This window comes from Humulus lupulus, chromosome 4 (assembly GCF_963169125.1).
Source record: "Humulus lupulus chromosome 4, drHumLupu1.1, whole genome shotgun sequence".
NCBI lineage: Eukaryota > Viridiplantae > Streptophyta > Magnoliopsida > Rosales > Cannabaceae > Humulus > Humulus lupulus.
Genome location: NC_084796.1, coordinates 167,564,425 through 167,585,270, shown reverse-complemented (window position 1 = coordinate 167,585,270; position 20,846 = coordinate 167,564,425). Strand labels below are relative to the sequence as shown.

Below are 20,846 nucleotides of genomic sequence, written 5' to 3'. Positions count from 1 at the left end.
CTTATCCCAAGTGTTTTGTCTATGTATATCCTTGCTTTACAAAATACTATTTTTCCCCTTAAGCCTATTAGTCTACAAATAGTTCCTAGGGGTAAAGTGGTCGTTCCACCCCTAGTTCCTGCTAATTCCTCAAGTGTTCCTAACATGAAATAATTAACCCAGTTGAGTCCCATTAATTACCAAATACTTATTCAACATCTAATAGTTTCCAAAATATTCTCTAAATTCCCAAAATTACCCCTAGGCTCCCCCGAGCTGGGTATTAAACCCCACTGTGATTGTTTCGCTAATCCGTTCACTAGAACCGTCTTGAGCCATATGCTGCAAATATATCAACATAATAATGTGGTCTCAAAAATTTATCACAGATAATCACATTTATGCCCTTAACGTGCCAAAACTACATATATGCCCTTATAAGCTATAAAGGGTCCACATGCTTTTCTATTACTCATAAACATGCATATAATATATCCATGTAATCTTATTAATCATGCATGCCACACAGTCATATATTTTAACCATTTAATCACACATATAACAATTACGCCCTCCCGGCACACTAATCAAGGCCCTTAAGCCTTATTAGTGATTTTTGGGTCGTTACATCTTTCCAACTCATAATGTCAGCTTCCATTCTAATTTTCTCTATGAAATCAAGGGTTTCCAATGTGAATCACCCATTAATTCCACTAGGGCCTTAGTCTCATGATTATGGGTGATCGAACACTTTAACTCTTTATGCTAATACATGCACTTCTATTGCTTAGGTGCCATCACCGCACCCTAACCGTGGCTACCTGGCATTACCGTCAACTTAATGCTCCATGTACAAAATTTGTGTTCTAATTCTTTCATCTACCATGAAGCACGAACAACCATCCTTTTCAGTCTATACTCGGGTGCATCCTAGTCTTCGATGAACCACCCTACAACTTCATGTCTTAAGCAAGGACAATATCCATCATGTTGTCCTCCTGTATCAGTCCACGACATACACATTCTGATACCATAGTGTGCTAACCAACCCTTATTATATCTTCTGAAAATCTGGTACGAAACTATCCATTCAACAAACTATAGGTTCTTATATTATCTCAATCTTGGGTATGGCTGCTTTCAAAAATGCTTCAAGTGGTAGCTAACGTGTCTTACCGATCTCACTGTGCTTCTCACCCCTCAGGCCTTCTTCAGTAATTTATTTGTGGCTTCTAACTGAATTCCTTCATACATGATCCCATCACTTCCCATAGCATGTTCTTGAATACCCTTGAAGAAATCAAAGCTTACACTTTCTGAAGCTCTACCTGTAACCCTGCTTCATCGGTCTTAGTATTATCAACAAAGCTGTCAATCGCGTTCTACTTCTAACTAGGAGTAGACCAACATATCCCTAATCAATCTGAATATGGCTTGTCCATGTCATTCCCGTACTCTCTCTACTTGTTGAACTTACCTGTGTCGCTGGAGCATTAGTAAGTTAAGAACCTTCACTGACAATCCATCACATCTTACTTGGTGCAAAAAGTAATTCCTAAAAGGTATCTTTACTTGATCCTCAGCTCGTAATAACCAGTTCGAAGGTCAATTCATGAGAACATTGTCCTATCTTGCAACCGGGAAATTGAACCTTTCATCCTTAACAGGCGGTGTCGATGTGTCCCTTGATGAGATGCTCCATCTGATAAATCCTTAAATCAAATACTTCTTCAACTGAACCCTTTAGCTCTTTCTGCTAAGATAATGTCGTTCTTCATGATGCCCCTGATACCTATTCTATCCATACCTTAAGCCCGTAGCATACTTAATGATTCTTTGTGCACCCATCTGAAACTTTACTGGCCAATCAAGTTTCCATTCTGTCTACCTGACATATTCTAAGTGGTACCTACCACAATATCAAGGCATCCTGTAGACACAACCGGGTCCTTGCCTTTCAAATCCAGACGTTACCACGATCACTTGCAATCCATGGTTGTCCCTAATTTCATAAACTAATCTATACTCAGGATCATATCAAAATCCTTATATGGAAAAATCAATCAATTATATTGTCAACCTTCTACCAATAATACTCTAACCCTTCTCTTGAGGGTTATTAATTTTCCTAGCGGTACTATTATCTCAAGCCCCGTGGCATGACGACCATAAGGCATGTGCCACCTATCTATGTCTCTTCTAAGAGATATGTAGTGCCAAACTCAATCAGCTCAATACATAACAAGGAACAAGAACTAATAAGTCAACCGGTCGCCTCCAAGGGACTAGCCTCGAACTCTGATTGTACCAAGGCAGGCCCTTAAACTAGGGTTGAGTAATCTATACTCCTTGGTTCTTCCAACTTTGATTTTGTTCCACATATAAAACATGCCTTCACTCGGCGTCCTCCTAGATGGCGTCTCCTGCACCTAGCGCATACTAAATAACTTTACCAGGCCTTACTGCCGCCATGGCGGGCATCCTGTAAACTATAACCTCTCGTGTCAGGACCAGGAGAAGCAGAACTATCTGGGGTCTTTCTTTTCTATTCACTAGGAATCCGCCCCTCTATCTGATCCAGCAGATGGGGATATCGTTGTCTGAACTTCCTACCCTACGACACTCTCAAACCATATCTCATCTTTTGCGTCTTCTATAATAGGGCCCTTCCTATTGCCCCAGCATAGATAAAAGCCCCATTCACTGGAGCGATCCTAATACTTTGGGCCATCCCAAAATTCAATCCTCAAATGAATCGTTCCTTTCGGGCCACATCTAATGGTATCAAATCAAAAGTAGAAATGGCCAACATTTCAAATTCATTTACATACTAAATCACTATCTTACCATCCCGAACCAAATTGTAGACTCATTAGTCTTTGCCGTTCAAACTGTGTCACAGTAGTCTCTCTCGTTGAACAACCGTCTAAATTCCTCCCAACCCATCATAACCACATACTGGGTCTGGGGTACTACTTCCCATCACGTCCGGGCATCCTCCTGCTACATACGCATGGCGCAACCACTCTATCATGGCCTACCACTCTCATATCATCGAGGATGGAGCTAATAATGCCATCTCTTGATCAGTTCTTAACAGACCCAAACCTCCCTCGAAAACTGTAGGTTAATCCTTCTAAAGCCTTTCATACGATAATTCTCATATGTTTCCACCCTCAGGTTGAACCAACACTAGTCCCACTACTGTCAAGATATATGAAGCAGCATTCCCCCGACAAAACCCGTTGTCTCAACAATCTAATCCCCTCACTCTGATCTGACAGTCTTGCATGCATACCAAAAATTATATGTTGTGAATTCCAAGGGCAGATAGAGGGTTCTGACCCTAACTATCATCTACACCCCCATACTAACGGTACTAGGTCCAATTGACTATCTTGAATACATAATTTCAGAATCAGTCCGTAGTCAATGACTTAACCCCTCAGCCCTGATATTCATATCCAGAATTATCCCATGGGCAGGTCCAAACAATCACAATAACCACACACACAATATACATATCAAAACACAAATATACATTTTTCATGCATCAATTATCAAATCCCATTTCAACTAAATACATTCATAGACATCATGCTCTCTATAGTGTCACGCGGATAAGGCACATAGGTTCAATTTAAACAATTGACCACATAATCATGTCATTAGATACCTAACCATGAGTCGAGCTTATCTTTAGCGGTGAGTGTACATGCCCAGCCAGTCTTCAGGAACCCTTAAAACTAGAAAACTCTAATACCAAGTTGTAAAGCCCTGGTTAACCAAGACCGTTACACTGTGTGTTTAAAATAGTGCTTAACACGCTAAGCAAGTCGTTTGAACTTAAATGTGTAATTAAAGACTAATTCAAGGTCATGTATTAAAATATTTGGTCAACAAAATGATTATATTTCATTAAAATATTAAGTTTATACACGGGATCCGAAAATCAGTTTGCAGACTTGTAAAAGACAAATAGAATACAACTTAGTCGTCCTAAGCAGCAAAACAGGATTTAACCCTAGTTCCTTCCAAGCTATCCCGAACGTGGCGATCGAGTAGGCTGCATATGTACACACTGCCCTTGAACCTCTCCAACTCATGGTTGTTCTTGCTGTCCCATTCCTTTACCTGCACCACGTAGCACCCGTGAGCTAAGGCTCCGCAAGAAAACGTAAACCATCATGCATAACTAGGCAATAGTATAAAAGCATTAAACATAAATTATCAGATTCAATTAGCAATGGGATATAAATAACCAACCAGCTGTAATATTCAACTCAGTCAAATATGTAAACCAAACTCATCAAACAATATAAATGATTAAGTGTGAACCACACTTCTGTTTATGGTATAATATCTATGCCCGACGCCCTTAGGCTAAGTCCCCTGGTCTCTTAGCAAACCCTGACACCCTTAGGCCAGACTGTGTTCCGCACAATTGCTATCGGCCCCCGACAACATTAGGCCGGCCTGCAAACTAATATAATCACAAATGCACAATGCATAATAAGTATTCAATGGCAGCGTATACAAGCATACCCATCCAGATATACTTAGCTACAACTATGTTCATATTCATAATATATTCATATAAGGAGTGTAAGCCCTAATCAAAACTCGGGTGCAGTTTTCTTACCTCAATTCCCAAGCAGCTAGCGTATGACAGCCCCAAGCATGATCCCTAATCCTAAGCCCTTGCGGTATAACCTAGTCACAATGTGATAATGGATAACCATTAAAATCCTAAACCAATTAAAATCTTTGGGATAATATATGAGTCTCCGGGATAATATCAGGTAGCAGCATTAGTCCCGAACGCTTAGGTTAAAGTTCCCATCATTAAAACTTAAAGTGGCCTAAAATTGACCAAGCAATCTGCGACTTACCCGTAAGGGCTGCGGCACGCCTCCTAGGTTAGATATCCCCCTGACTGGAACTGGGATATGGACCGCGACTTGCCTTAGTGTGTCGCTGCGCACCTCCAAAGCATAAACCCCTACTTGGCAACAAACGATGTTCTTGACTACAAAGTCAAGCACTTTCTTGGTCGTTATGGTTGCGAGTGGCTCAACCTTGGCCCATTTGGTGAAGCAGTCGATGGCAACCACTGCATACTTTACACCACCTTTTCCTGTAGGCAAAGATCCTATTAGATCTATTCCCCAAACTGCGAAGGACCATGGACTCTGCATTTGCTTTAACTCGTTGGGAGCTGCTTGTAGGATTTTAGAAAATCTCTGACACTTGTCACATCTCCGCACAAACTCCATTGAGTCTTCATTCATGGTTGGCCAGAAATATCCCTGCCTTAGGATCTTCTTTGACAAACTTTGCCCCCCAGCGTGGTCCCCGCAAAAACCTTCGTGCACCTCTTTCATCAACTCTTTGGCTTTCTCCTTTGTAATACATCTGAGAAGTGGCAGTGAGTATCCCCTTCGGTACAGGATCCCATCGACCAGGATATACCTAGCAGCTTGCCGCTGAAGGGTCCTGGCTTTGTTTCTATCCGTTGGTAGCACGCCGCTTGATAGATACTCTACATATGGTGCCATCCAGGTATTTTCCATTTGGATTACCATAGACTCTGCATTTTCTTTAACTCGTTGGGAGCTGCTTGTGGGATTTTATAAAATCTCTAACACTTGTCAAATCTCCACACAAACTCCATTGAGTCTTCATTCATGGTTGGCCAGAAATATCCCTGCCTTAGGATCTTCTTTGACAAACTTTGCCCCCCAGCGTGGTCCCCGCAAAAACCTTCGTGCACCTCTTTCATCAACTCTTTGGCTTTCTCCTTTGTAATACATCTGAGAAGTGGCAGTGAGTATCCCCTTTGGTACAAGATCCCATCGACCAGGATATACCTAGCAGCTTGCCGCTGAAGGGTCCTGGCTTTGTTTCTATTCGTTGGTAGCACGCCGCTTGACAGATACTCTACATATGGTGCCATCCACGTATCTGCCATTTGGATTACCAGAGTGGTTTCTGATCGCGAGGTACTTGCTAGAGACTGTATCTATCGAACTGAGCTAACAGATCCTTTATTTTGTTCAGATAGGCAACCATCTTCAAACCTCGCGCTTGGTACTCTCCCAGGACCTGATTCACCACCAACTGAGAATCACTATAGATGTCAAGCACTTTTATGTTCATATCTTTGGCTAACCGCAATCCAGCGAGTAATGCTTCATATTCGGTCTCATTGTTAGAAGCAGTGAAGTCAAATCTAATTGCACAGTGAAATCGACACTACACCAAATACCCTTTTTCATAACACATGAATATAATACTAATGAAAAAGTATTATGCAAAATATTATATATGTGGCAAAGTTAATGAAAAAGACGGTAATTTTTTTGGGAGCCCGCCACTTATACATTTTTTCACTCTTTCTTCCTTCGTCACTCCATACGGTGCGCCACACTCTCCCTCTCTCTCCCTCTTTTTCCTCTCGGCCTAATCTTTTACAGTCGTCACTCTGGTCATCATCAACACTAGCATCGTCTTCTTCTTTCAGGCTCTCATCTCACACACTCGCACTTTTCTTCTTCAAGTCTAATCTCACCCTCTCACGACCTCTGTCTGTCACGATCCCTCATGTGCCAATCTGATCGCTGACCCGCAAACGGACCCAACTACTTGCCACCGTTGCCACCAGTTCGCAACCAGTTCACCATCGTCGGCTATACGGGCATCGGTATCAATTCTCACCAACCCATCTGTCTGCTTATTTATTTTTGTTATCCCCAAGTTTGTGCCTTAGTGGTTTTGTGAAATATTTTTATGATTTTGTGCTGCTGCTTTGTTTATGGTGTTATGTTTATGAGTTTATGGATTGTGCTGCTATCATTTTTCTGTGAAATATTATGTTCAAATTTGTGTATGGGTATGGTTGCAAAAGATCAAAGGGTATTGGGAATGGGAGAGGCACCGCCCATTTTCCCTTTCGACAAAAGAAAAGAAAAGGAAAAAAAAAATCAATCCTAGAGATTTTAGATGGATACCCTTACCCTCTATTGCAATTAATTTCAGTTGAAGGATGCGGTTTTGTTTTGTCTCCTGGTTTTGGGTTTTCTTTGTGATTTGATAGTTTGGTTTGTGGCCTTCTATCTTACTCTGGATCTCCCATTCTCTTTATTTAACTTTTTGTTGCTTTAATAAAAATGCAATGTTTACAGCTTAGTTTACTGTGATTTTGGTTGACCTTTATTCTTTTGATTTTATGTTTTATTTATATTGGCTTTAGTTTTTTACTGAATCACCAAGTATGGTTAACCCAACAGGTGAAAATAAATACTATATCACTGCAAAGGGTTGTTCAAAGTGGGTCGCAAAGGTACAATACACCATCTATTTTGTTTTATTTCTTTTTCATGAGAATGACAACTGCAGTGTATAATGATTGTGCATCCCTTAAAGGAGAATGTTGCAATATGAAGTGATGAAAGTGACAACCACAGTGTATAATGATTGTCCTGAAAACCATGTAAATGACAAACTGTAGAGTGATGAAAAAAATATATATGAAAATACTCTGCATCCCCTAAATGAGAATGTTGCAATACGAAGTGTATTTTTTCTTATTCTTATTCTTATTTTTTAAATGAAAACTTTATGTATGGCCATTTATGTCATTATAGGGTGTGATATAATTATCACCAAGGACAAAGGTGTTTCTTGGGTACATGCAGAAATATTTGTTGAGGAGACGACTTCTGCTAATCCCCTGAAGACTTCTAGTTTGTCCAACAAAGTTCAAATTAAAGATTGCTCAAAGTACGGAACATTTATTAATAAGAGCCTTGGGTCAATGGAGAAATTCCATGAGTTCCCACGAAAAGAAACAAGTCTAACAGATGGGAACCTGATTTCATTTGGAACTGGTAATGCAACGTATAGGTATTCTTTCTTTATCTCCCTTGTTTGTTGCTCTTCTATGTGTCGCTATTGTCAAAAGCAACAAGTAGGAAAGTGTTTTTGGATGGATTAAGTTGGAAAGTTTTTTGAGGAACTTGTGAGTTTATCAACATTATTGTCTCTTTGAATCCTAGCTGCCGCTGGATAGTCTAGATGTAGTAATATTTACTATTGTATTTTTAGCAGAATCAACAAGCAAAAACTTTTAATTACATGTGCATATTTCTTGTGTACAAATTGGCAGGTTTTCTTTTGTTCCACTCATTATTTGGGTCTACTCTTGGGAGCCCAACCAAGCGAATCAACCCCTTAAGGATAAACTTTCATCAATAGGTTAGTGAATAAATACTGCTAGCAACTTTTTTATACCAGGTACATTAGTTGCTAAAAGTTTCATCTTTGATTTTTTTTTCCTATAATAAATTTTGTTTCCCTTTGAAAGAAAATGTCCATATATTGCTGCTAATAAATTTATCGGTTGCTGGATATAAATGGTCTCTAAAGTATTATTGCCACTATAGATTATATTTTTAAACTAATAAGAGAAACCTAATGCTTAGTGCTTACAAAGAGCAATTAACAAATTCAACTAAAGATTGATAAAGTAGAAAGCCTCCAATACCATAAATAAAAACTTCATTATATGATCTTTCTTTAAATTAAAAAAATAGTATGCACCTCAGTTCCTAACTTGGCATGTACTTTGTGTTAAACTTGAATTTGGTTGGCATTTGAACTGAGTTTTTCAATAGTATACTTCTTGACAATTATAATTCATACGCACAAAAAGAAGGGATGGAAAATCACCTAGAAAAAAAGGGCAAGAATGAATTACAGATAAATGGGTGGTTCGTTGGATGTTTTAGTCTTAAATTATTAAAGACTTGTGTTTTTCTGATTTAATTAGCTATTGGAGTACTTGGTTGTAAGCATTAAGATGGTACCTTATCATCTTAACTTTTTGTATTCTATTTTTATCATTACAAGTAAACTAATCAGGTTAGTCTAGTTTTACGCATTCTATTTTGGCCACCAGACTTCATCCAAAGTCAGTACGGATCTTGTCTTTATGTAATTTTATTGATTTTTTACACGTGATTAAAAACATTACATAATATTTCTTGATACCCTAGTTGATTCCATCTACTGCTTGGCATTAGCACATAAAGTGAGAGTTACTTGGTATCTTCTGCTTTGATCCTAGGTGCTGATATTACTTACAATTTCCATCAAAAGTGCACCCATGTACTTGTTGATGAGCTGACTCCTCTTAGAGAAGAGTTACTAGATGCTATTGTGGCAAAGAAAGCTTGTGTTCAGATTAGCTGGGTTGAGGTAAACAAATATTTTTTTATATTCAGTTTGAAATGTTATTTTATTACATAAATTTTGTAAGTACATTAAAAATGTTACTATAATTTATTTAACTTTTTCTTATTTTTGTATTGATTTTTCTGTAGAGAGTTGCAGAAGAAAAGATTTGCAATGAAATCCCTAGCTGCAGCAAGTAAGTTTTTATTATAGATATTGACTATTCTGTGTAGATTTGCAATGATCACTCTAATCAAAGTATCACTTCGGGTCTTTATCAGCCATACTCCAACTCTCTCTGCGGAAGGTGTATCAGTCAAACTTGCAGACCAGGGAACTCGTGAAAACTGTATGGAAGGATACACGTTTGTGTTGGACTCGATAAACAGTGTAAACTTTTGGCTCTCCCTTTAATCTCTAAGAAGACTATATATATAATGTGCATACATTATAACTTTTGTGTTGATAGTTGAGTATGCCTATTACAACAATCCGCTCAAATCATACAGGCAGGAGGGTCAACTACAACCATAATAATTTTTAAATTTTAGGGCTGGGTGTGATTAAAAGCTTCAAGATGTATATTCTTGTGTAAATTACACAATCACTACAATCTAATTTCAATTGTTTGGTTTGTTATTGCTTACAAATACAGTATAAGTACCGGAATCAGTTGCAGTCCCTCTTAGAACTAACTGGAGCAAAGATTCTTTCCATTGAAGGGTTTAGTTCAAGTAGTCAAGTATGGATCTCTCTTTTAACGCAGCCTATTTTGCTTCATATGTTAATTGTTGTTGTTGATTTTTTTAAAAAGTATTTTTATCCTATTTTTATTAAAATAAATAAAAACTTGTGGGAATTCTTTTATTTGGGGTCTGCTTTCTAGAAAGTAGGGTTGTATGCTTTGCATTGTTCAAACTTATCCCATCTTTCAGAAGTATCTGAAACATTTTGAATGAATTTTTTCAGGAATCGAAGCATGAAGAGAATAGTTATGTTGTTTGTGTCATCCCTGGAGGGTCACCCTACAAATTTGATTGCTTCAATAAACTCAAAGTGTCTAGTGTGAAGGAAATAGACTTGATGTGTGTCGTTTTAACTGGGACGTTGGATCAATCCATTTTGATATCACCTTGCGGTGAGTTTGTTTTGCTTGTGTTTATATAAATTACAGCTTTGCATATTGTCTCTCTTTCCAACAATTTTCTATTTCTTACAAAAAGTAAATTCTCTGCTCATTTGATTAATTGTTGCCCAAATTATTGCTGTAGCTGATCAAATGCTTCCAAAAGTCAATGGCCTTGGGTTTCTTGTTGGTAGAGAGTAGAATGCTCTCAAACTAAGCTAAAGCTGATGTGTCTAATTTAATGTGGTATAGAAAGTGGTAAAATTAGAATAAACTGTTCTCTGATGTGTCTAATTTAATGGCTATGAAAAGGTTAGAATAAACTGGTAAAATTAGTATAATTGCAGTTACATATCCTGTTATTACTTTGTATACGATTTTCTCTTTTTATTAAAGATACTCTCTTGCAACTCTTGTTTATAATCAACTTTTTTTTATATCTCTTCCCTTAGAACACTAGGCAATATATATAATAATCACTTAATATGTATATGTCAAATTTTGTCACTTCCATGGCAGTATTGTTTTGCTAAGCAAGTTTTTTCTGTGTAAAGATTTTATAAAACATTCGCTGTTTCCAATGTAGATTTCTCAAGGCTGACAGTATTTATAAGAAATTCATTTGTCTTTTAATGATAATTCTTGAGCTCTTCTTTATATCTGTACAAGAGAACACATACAGACAAATTCTTATCCGTCTCTATGCCTACACCAAATTTCTCCTCTTTATAGATTTTACTTTTTTTTTATATTGATTTATATAACTATTCCCATTCATTAGTTTATTAAAGTTCTCATTTCTTACAATATATATATATGTAATGTATAAATGTATATATTTATCGAGAGAGAGATGTGCACAGTGTGTAGTTTTCTACTTAGTACTCTCAGTGTCGACATTTATAATCTTGTCCTTGAAGATCAATGCATATTTGCATATCCATCTAATTTATTTTTGTTTTTTTGTTTTTGGTTTATTCTACCAAACTTTTTCACTTGCATGCACGTTTTTGGTTCCCATTATAAAAAAAAAATCGACTATCGTCATTTACTTTTCTCTCCATATTATACATTTATGGTTTTTATTTCGTAAAGAATCTTTATTATATCTTGTTATTAGCTTGTTGTTATCTCATCTCTTTAGGAGTATTTCAACCATTGTTTTCTTCTTCTTTGTGTTTGCTTTTAGTTTGGCTGGTAATTATTCCAAGTCAACTAATACTCATTTTTGGTGTATACATGACCTTTCTGCATCTTCTTTGCCATGCCACTTAGTCTCAAATTTGGGTTTGTTGAATTGGTTATAGTGTCTTTTATAGGGTTATATATATTCTTCCCCATGCCATATATGATATCATGGTTTGTTTGGATTGAGTCATGTTTCTTTCTGGTTCATTTTATTTGGTTGTTAGTTGTATTATTGTTTTGCATTAGTGACCCAGATTCACATTTCTTTCAAAAATAGCTTTGAAAATATATGTTTTATCAACTCCAAAAATTAATGGGTTATATTTATATATATTTTCTTGTTTATCTATTTATCTTTGACGTATATTAAATAACATATAACAATTTCACATGGTTGCCACAACTACTATATTGCATTGTACTTTAACTTTCTGTTATGTAGCTAACCCTTGATTTCTCCTTTTGTGTTCTGCATAATTTTCTGTTTTTTTTACTAATGTAATTTGTACATTTGTTATGTGTGGAATTGTGGTAGCTGAACCACAATATTGAATCCAAGGGTTCTTTTTTGGGGTTTGGTTTCTTGGTTATTTATCTGATTGTCTTTGTTTTATGGTAATTGTTTTTTTTCTATTATATGTTTTGCTCTTCTTTTTTTTAGTTCGAGTTTCAATCAGCATTTTGTATAGCATCATAAAAAAACCATTGCATTAGTATTATTGTTATTTACACAAAATAGCAAACCATGTTCTAGGGTCCTCTTTTATCTCAATGACGTGTCAGTAGCACATATTGAGGTATCATACATTGTCAATGCAATTTTAGGATATTTATCATATCATGATTGGCATTTTTGTATGATGAATTGTTTGTAGTGGATAATGGAGTTTGTTGTTCCCCCAACAGACTCATCTGTAATTTTCCCGATTTCTGTCTTATTAATTCTTGCGTTGTAATTTATATCACATAAAAATGGAGTTTTGATTAGTTTTCATTTCCTTCTGACAGTTCCGGCCATGTAAGTGCAAGTAAAGTTGAGAAAAAGGGAAAATGTCAGTGGCAGGTTCGAATTCTGAGCAGCCACAGTTCATTGCCAGCGATGGAAATCGAAGCTTTTCATCTAATGCCCCACTGATTGAGAACTCTGATGCTCAGATTGTTGTTCCAGATATGAGTCTTTTTCCTTTTTCTTTTTGTTATGTATAAATGTAGTTTATTCATTAATTGGGTGCTTATCATGAATTGATACAAAATATTAGATTTAACCCTAAAACTATTTGTAATAAGTCTTTGAAGAGAATTAGATGAACTAAATAATTGTGAAACTCAAGATCGCATGAATAATAATTTTACTCATTACATTAACCCCCACCCCACCTCTAGATTGTTACCATATATCTAATGTTTTCCACAGTTAATTTGTTATCACTATAGGCATCCATTAGGTGTACTTACCCATCAATCTTTAACTAGCTCTCATTCTTGTTATAGGTTGGTGATGGGATGGCTTAGATTCTCAGAATCTCAAAAGATACTTGATTGCATAAATAGGCCAAGCACTATAAGAATGGAGGATAAAAATATATTTTATTTATAATGTATACATATATATGTTTGCTCTGGAATGTATCTTCTTCCTTCCCTTGTATTTGCGTTCTATCTCTGGCTTTGGTTTACTTACAGGCTCACCCAATTCCTGTTCACGTTGAAGAAGTTAAAGGTATCCAGACCCTTGAGAAACATAATTTAGATAATAACTTAGCTTAATGCTTAGAAGCTCTATTTGACAATGTTTTCTTTGCCAGTGTAAACTCTTAATTCTGGGATGTATCTTATGATAAATTTGCTCAAATAGATAGAATTTTCCTTTACTCTATCTTGCAGATGTAGTTAGTGTTGCCCAATACATTCTTGTCGTGGAGAAAGAATTAGGTACCTTTGGCCATTCATGTTGCTTGGATTACTAGATGCATTTCTATCAATTAAGCATGTATTGTTTGATTTTAGCCTAGTGTTCCAATGATTGGAAAATGTTTTCTTCCTTTGACAGCAGAAGGTGATAATGCAATGGTCTTTCATGAATGCCTTTCTTCCAGTTGTGATATTTGTTGAACCCAAAAGAGGGTGTTTTAATATTTAAACTCGCAAGTGCACGAATCGTTTCGGAATATAATGTTCATGTAAGTATGAGGTCGAACCCATGGGAGTTGGCTAACATCAAAAGAAACTATTTCAAACAAAGCAAGAATATTCTAACCTAGTTCCAAATATTTGATGAGATTTTGTTTTAGAAAAATAAAAGACAAGTAATAAAAATTTTAATGATAAAAATGGTTTTCAAATGAGATATGTAAAATAAGATTATTAAGATATTAGAATCCACAAAATGCAAGTTCAATAGTATTTATAAGTATATTGATTCCCAAGTTTTGATATAGTTGAAATAAATCACACTATATATTTTTTCAAAATATATTTTCTATTCAAGCACAAGTTACTCTTTCAAAAATGTAGGATTTTTCTTCACTTATATAAGATATAATTTCTAAGCATTAGTTGTGTTACAATCTAATGAAACTACAAAAAATCAAAGAGATTATGTTTAGGCAAAATATGATACTTATGCTCTAAGAATTAGATGTGAACAATTTAATGAAAAACATTTAATCAAAGAATATCATATTTTTGCATAATGAAGAACTGAGTGTAATATGCTTTAACACTCAATAATAGATGAAAAATGCATATCTTTGATAGAAAAATCCATAAACAATGTTACACAAATGGGAAATCAACATACAATAAAAAAATACTATCTAGTTACATTTTGCTTCATCATCATCTTAATAACCTTTGAAAAAGATTAGAAGCTCATAACTAGATTGAAATAAAAATTACAAAATAACATACTTGACATGCTCTTCAAAAGATGAAAATGGTAGAAAGAAAATAGTGAAGAGAAGAGAGAAAAATATGTGTAGAAGATGTTGAAAAGATGAAGAAGAAGAGCTCCCCAAATGGTCTTACAAGACTCTATTTATAGGCAAAATATGGAGATTAAATTAATCAAATTAAAATAAATAAATTGATTAATTTAATTGTGTTGGGAAGTGGTAGGATAAATAGAGTAAGTGTAAGAGTATTGGAAAAATGAAATATTTGGTTGGGTAAAAGATTAGTGAAAAGCTAGGGTAAAAAATATAAATTAGGAATGTTTATTTAGGTAAGAAAAATAGGAAAAAGTGAATTGATATTTGAGTGATAGGAAAAAATATTGGGAAGAAAAATGTGACTTTTTGCTCTTTTTGGTGGCTGTTTGGTGCTGAAGGAGTGCTGGGCCGTGGACTGCTTTGTGGTGCAGCTGGACATTCATCAGGTGGTTGGGCTTGTGGGAAGGCTGGCAGCTGGAAGGTAAGAATGGGCCTGGGCAAATTGGGAGCTGCTTTGTTGATGAAGAGCCAGGCGGCTGGAGCAATTTGTCCTTGGTGCATGGTCACTTGCTGGAGAGACGTAGAGGAGCTAGCTGGATTGAATGGGTTCATTGATGCTGGAGTCTTGTGGCATGAATTGGAGTGGCAGGTTGAAGAAGCACGGCTGGAGGACTTCACATGGCTGAGAGTATATGCTGAGGGATGTGTTGGGCCTGGGTAGGTGCGGCCCAAACCGTGGTTGGGCAGTTGGGCAGGCTTGAATGGGCTTGATGCATGGCATTTTTAACAATGCCATTTTCTTCTTCCTTTCTTTTCTTAAAAATACCACAATTCCTTTATTTTTCTTTCTTTTCAAGAGCAAAAATGTCATAAATTTCCCTACAAAATAAATATAAGATAAATCATAATAAAATATTTTCAACTATAAAATAAATCAATTTAATTCCTTGAAAATATTAATTATAACTTAATTTATATTTAACATTTAAGCTCAATAATATCACATTTTTTACCTCAAATTAAACAACAATAATTCAAATAATTAAACTACAATATATTACAACAAAATAACTATAAAAACACACAAAAATATATAAAATTAAAATAAAGCTAATAAGTTCAAAATTGCTTAAAAACTCAATAAATCAATTATAAACTCAAGAATTAAGCAATAATTAGCACATAAAAAGTGGTGAAATAACTCTATTTTATAGAGTTATCAATCTTAACCGATGAGTTATGTCATTTTCAGACAAAAGGAAAACTGAAGCCGTGTTACACAGATGCTACCTACGAAGAGAGGTGCCGCAATGGAGGTAAAACTCTCTGTGCTTTCCGATGCGAACCTTTTTTAGCTGGCTATGATTGTTATAATGTACAATAGTTTCTTTTAACTTGAAAGACTGGAGCTAGAGGTGATGCTGCAAAGAGGAGTGAAGTTTGAGATAGAAGCATTATATGTGCGTGCATTATCCTTCTTATCAGAGGAGTACATACCATCTAAAATTGAAGGTGGGTTCTACATCTAATCTTTTGAAAATTATATGTATTTGTCAAGTAGAAGCCTAAGTAGTTTAGTTGATGGGTTGTCTGCATAAGTGTTACATTAGCAAAATTAACGTTTTATGAATCAAATAACACTATTGGGAATCACTATAATTTTCCTTCGAATTGAAAAATGAGAAATAATTGGAAGTAAAACATTCTTAAATTTTATCTTCATTATTGCTAACATTTGATGAAATGGACTTATTTGAGTCTTGGACTCATCTCTGCCATTCATTGGAATAGTATTCAGAGGCTCTATTGTAAATCTCACCTTATTTGACTCATCTTTGCCATTCATCAACCTTGTTTGACACTTCTAGCATTTTTTTTGAAAAAATATTATACAATATTTGAAGGATCTAATATGTGTGGATTTTATTATTTATTTCTCTTCATGTTTTTATTTCATATTCCTCTGTTGATATTAATTAGCTTTTCACTTTAGATGGAAAACACCAATAGTTGGCTAAGAGAAGAAACGAAATTTTGTGTTTATGTTCTAAATGTAATTTAGTGATAGTATAGATATATTTTCCCTAGCATAGTATATATTCCAGAAATGTGGTAAAATTAGTACTGTACCTCTACTAATCTTGGCTCAAAGTAATCCCTATTTCAAGTGTTTGCTTCCTAGACTGAATCAAGATTTATTTACATAGATAGATACTGTACATACTATTATTAAAACTTTACTGGAAATTGACTTATCCTCTTCATATTCTAAAGGTCAATTATAAGACAACGAATTCTCATAATTATCATAAAAAAAACTTTCTTTCTTTGATAAATCATATATATGAAGCTATTGATAAAAAAAAAAGCTAGTTTGATTTATAATTTAGCTTTATATGAAAAGGGTATGTGGAAAAAGTTACAAAATGAGGTGAAATTAATGTAGAGGCACATATCAAGGACTCAATAATGTATGACTATGAATTATCATTATCAATGCCCATGTAATATCTATCTTTTTTCACATAATGGTTAATCATTATAATAACAAGCAAGTTCTAAGAAGAAATCCACACTTGAATAGTCTTAATCAAACTCATGGTATAATTAATAAAAACACTAGTGATTATCTGGTAGTTATTGTTGTTTGTATTTTCTTGTTTAAATTGTATTGATTATTCATACATTGATCATTCAAATCATATAGGCATGTACAAGCGTTCAGGAGTTTGTTCATTTGTTAGGCATGATTTACTTAGATTTGCAGTTATAACTGTTCACGGCCTCTATCTTATTTCAGAGAAAGCAATTTAAGTAGTGGCTTTATTATTCAGGAACTTGTTGATATTGATTCTAATCATTACTAGCCAATGCACATTTATGGCTCCTAAAACCAAAAATAAATATCAGTTGTGACTTTGCCTCAATGTATTTTATAAGATGTTATTAGAGAGAGAACCATATCACCACCAAAAAATGTTTATGAAAAAGTGTAAGTAGTATGAACAAGGTCTATAGACTCTATACGTATTGTTCGCACAATATACCAGGAAATTCTGTTTAGCATCACAGGTTGTTACTACTCATTGAAAATATTTTGCTCCTGTTTTCTTTTAAAACCCTTGTTGGATTGGTGCCTTTTTTTTGGTGACAAATAATGAATTTATGTCTAAAAAAATGATGGTTCTGTTTCTTGAATTGCATGTCATACCATTCAGTATTTTGTTAAAGCAGCCAAGAATAGATGACACTGCATCTGTTTTTGTTTTGTTTTGGCAAAGTTAATCCCATTGCTTATTGGTCTAATTGGTATGAAGCCAAGAAGTTCCCAATCATTTCTTCCCATACTTTTGACTCAACTGGCCATCCCTTCAACATTTCCAGGTTGTTATGGAGGGTTTTCCTGTTTTCTAATCTAGTACATGTTTAGTTTTCAGGTTGTACAATTATTTTAGTTAATGCTATGCTCTTAGACTATAGAATTTGTTTGCTTGCTGTTATTTTATTTTGCTGGATTGTTTTCTGATTATTGTCTTGAATAATGATTGTTCATAATGAAGATCATTTTTCAGTGTTCAGATTTCAAAAAAAAAATATCAAGTATATGGTTGCTTAGTACTTTTTTCTAATACTAAGAGTCTAAGACCTCTACTTTTTGTCTTCAGTACACTCATGCAATAGATATTTGGATCATAGGATGTATTGGCAGCATAATGATTGTCTTTCAGGATCATTTATTGATTATTTTGTTGATTTCTCTTTTTTGAAAGTGAAACAATGTAGGGGAAAAGATGTATTCAAGATGTTATCTTCTCTATTTTATTTTCCCTAAAGAATTTGTTAACTGTACTGGTTTGTGCACATGCTCCTTTTCATGGTTTATGTATTTTGCATAAGTAAAATAATAATAGTTAGTGGTAGTTTATTTTTGGAAATTGGTGAGAATATGTGTTTATTAAAAATCGATTAAGTCATGGAGCTTTATTCAGTCAAAACATGATAGGTCTGTTTCCTATTCTATTACTAAGAATGGTAAAGCTGATATTGATTGATAGTAAGATTTTCTTCTGTACTTTTTTGTCTCATATGCATTCTGATTTGGTTGGTTAATTGGTTATGGTCATTCTTATTCACTTTCAGGGATCAAAGAATCAGAAAGAAAAAAACATATAAAACTCTGCAGCAACAATCTACTGTAGTAATCTTGTTATTCACTTTAAAGTTAAGACTTCCAGCAACAACACCTCTGGCACTCTACAGATTCCCTAGGTATGGAGCTATGCCTTCTCTCATATTCATATCTCCCACATAAGTTTATTAGCAGTGGAAAGAGGAGTAACTAATTGTTGTTTTTTCCAGAGCATCAAGTGTCTTCCTCCTCTCTTCTAATTATTTGACTTATTTTAATTCTGCATTAACTCATATGCTCCCTATCATATAATATATATATATATAATGCTATAGTTAGCTATGCAATTTCATATATATAATGGTCATTTTCGTATTTTAAAGAAACAGAAGTTGTTTTTGGCACAACTGAGCCTGAGAGCGATGATCATAGAGGAGAAAGATCCTATCTTCATATATTAAGTACTAGTTTAAGCTTTATGAGGTATTGGCATCATCTGAAAAGTTGATTCCTTAAGGAGAAAACATAAAAAAAATTAGGGTCGATAGAAGATTCTGATCCTGCAATTTCTCTTCTTCATGCTACTGGCTTTTAATATTTATCATAATAGGCAACAACTTCCTAAGGAACCCTTAAAATAAATCAACACATGATTACATCAATACAGTGAAAGAAATTTAAGAGATGTGAAAGTAGAGGAACTGTTTTTCTCCAGTTTCTGCTTTGTTTTCTTTTGGAGTTGTATATGCATTAAAGGTTGTATGGCATATGATGAAGTTCGTGATGGTGCTTTTGAACTTCTTAATTAACATTCATCAGAAGCTTATGGTTGCTTTGCTAATGAATATACTGTGACAGTAACAATAGAACTATTGAGTTTTAGCTATGTTAGTTAGAATTGTATAAATCTTTTGATCTTATCTTTATTGGTAGATTTGACAATGGTGAAAAGAACTCAACTTTACCAAACTAGCAAATGCTAATCTATTCTGTGCGACTTCAGTTAATTGTTTCTTTTGCCCACCTGTCATAACCTGATAAAACCAAAAAAGAAAAAACTGCTAGTATTTCCTTTATATCTTATGTGGAGACTTGGAAATTATGGTTTTTGACACTCTTAATTAAAAGGCTCATTTCCGAGTAGTTTCGAAGTAGAATGGTTTTTGTTTGCTTTGGTGTAGTTGTGAATTCATTATTTTGTATGTGGTGTCCTTTCTTGGATATAATTTCCATAGCATTTTTCTTGAAGTAATTTGTGATCTAGATAATAACCATAAAATATTTCTTTGTTTATTTTGCAGATGTGACAAGCGAAGTAGAAAAGGATACTTAAGACTCCTTGAAAGTAGTAACTTTATTTATTTCTTTGTGTTGAAAGTAGTAACTTTTAACTATGTTGAATATTTAAGACTCTTTGAATACTTAAAGAACATTTTGTTGTTGATGACAGTGTTGAATGTTTTAAACTAATTTGTGGATTGTTAATACAATGTTGAATGTTCTTACATTTTGTTATTTGAAAATCAAGTTCATTCGATGATACTAGTATATATTAGAAAGCTAATTTTAATTATATAAAATAATTAAAATATAATAGAATAAATTAATGTTATATAAATAAATATATAATGAGAATTTAAACATATCTAAATATAATAATAATACGAAAATTGTGTTATAATATCTATTACAATATCACTTTTTATGCAAAGAATTGTGTTATGCAAACTTCATTATATAACACAAATAATGTGTTATACTAAAGTGTAGTATAATACAAAAACTGTGTTATACTAAAGTATAGTATAACACAAAAAATGTGTTATACTAAAGTGTAGTATAACACAAAAAAAATGTTATGCTAAAGTGTAGTATAACACAAAAAAAGTGTTATACTAAAGTGTAGTATAACACAAATTTATAAGTATTGAAATGTGTTATATAATCAACTATAAATAACATAATTAAACACTTATCTATATATTAAAATAACACAGAAAGTGTGTTATCGTTGACAGTATAATAACACATCTGTATAACACTGATAAAATGTTATGTAAAGTACCCTGCCCTACGATAACATAGTCGGTCTTAACACATAAAAAAGTGTTATGGTATGTTTTGATAACATATTTTCGGTGTTATTAAAAGCATTTTTTCTTGTAGTGAGATGCCCTTCCGGCATTATCAATATCACTCCTGCTCCTGCGTGGGATTCGTTGGATGAACCGTCTGTGAACAATTTCCACGAGGGTGCTTG

General features: G+C 34.4%; 1 protein-coding gene and 2 long non-coding RNA genes across 3 annotated transcripts; all 3 read left to right on the top strand.

Moving 5' to 3' along the window:
- Positions 1–6,606: 6,606 nt before the first annotated feature.
- Positions 6,607–7,872, top strand: LOC133829266 (uncharacterized). Its single transcript, XR_009891650.1, has 3 exons — positions 6,607–6,682; positions 7,269–7,321; positions 7,626–7,872. It is a non-coding gene; the product is annotated as an uncharacterized LOC133829266 (long non-coding RNA).
- Positions 7,872–10,540, top strand: LOC133832655 (nibrin homolog). Its single transcript, XM_062262965.1, has 8 exons — positions 7,872–7,948; positions 8,147–8,235; positions 9,107–9,237; positions 9,363–9,409; positions 9,495–9,603; positions 9,869–9,955; positions 10,183–10,351; positions 10,485–10,540. Exons 1-8 carry the CDS (start codon positions 7,872–7,874, stop codon positions 10,538–10,540), a joined length of 765 nt encoding a protein of 254 aa, XP_062118949.1.
- An 8,001-nt stretch (positions 10,541–18,541) lies between these two features.
- Positions 18,542–20,091, top strand: LOC133829265 (uncharacterized). The gene is made up of 2 exons (XR_009891649.1): positions 18,542–18,726; positions 19,888–20,091. It is a non-coding gene; the product is annotated as an uncharacterized LOC133829265 (long non-coding RNA).
- Positions 20,092–20,846: the final 755 nt, after the last annotated feature.

Excerpts from the sequence above, each read along its gene's own strand:
- LOC133832655 (XM_062262965.1), top strand. The coding sequence starts at position 7,872 with ATGCAACGTATAGGTATTCTTTCTTTATCTCCCTTGTTTGTTGCTCTT. Across the intron at positions 7,949-8,146 it reads GCTATTGTCAAAAGCAACAA|GTTTTCTTTTGTTCCACTCA; the intron begins GTAGGAAAGTGT and ends ACAAATTGGCAG. Across the intron at positions 9,238-9,362 it reads TTCAGATTAGCTGGGTTGAG|AGAGTTGCAGAAGAAAAGAT; the intron begins GTAAACAAATAT and ends ATTTTTCTGTAG.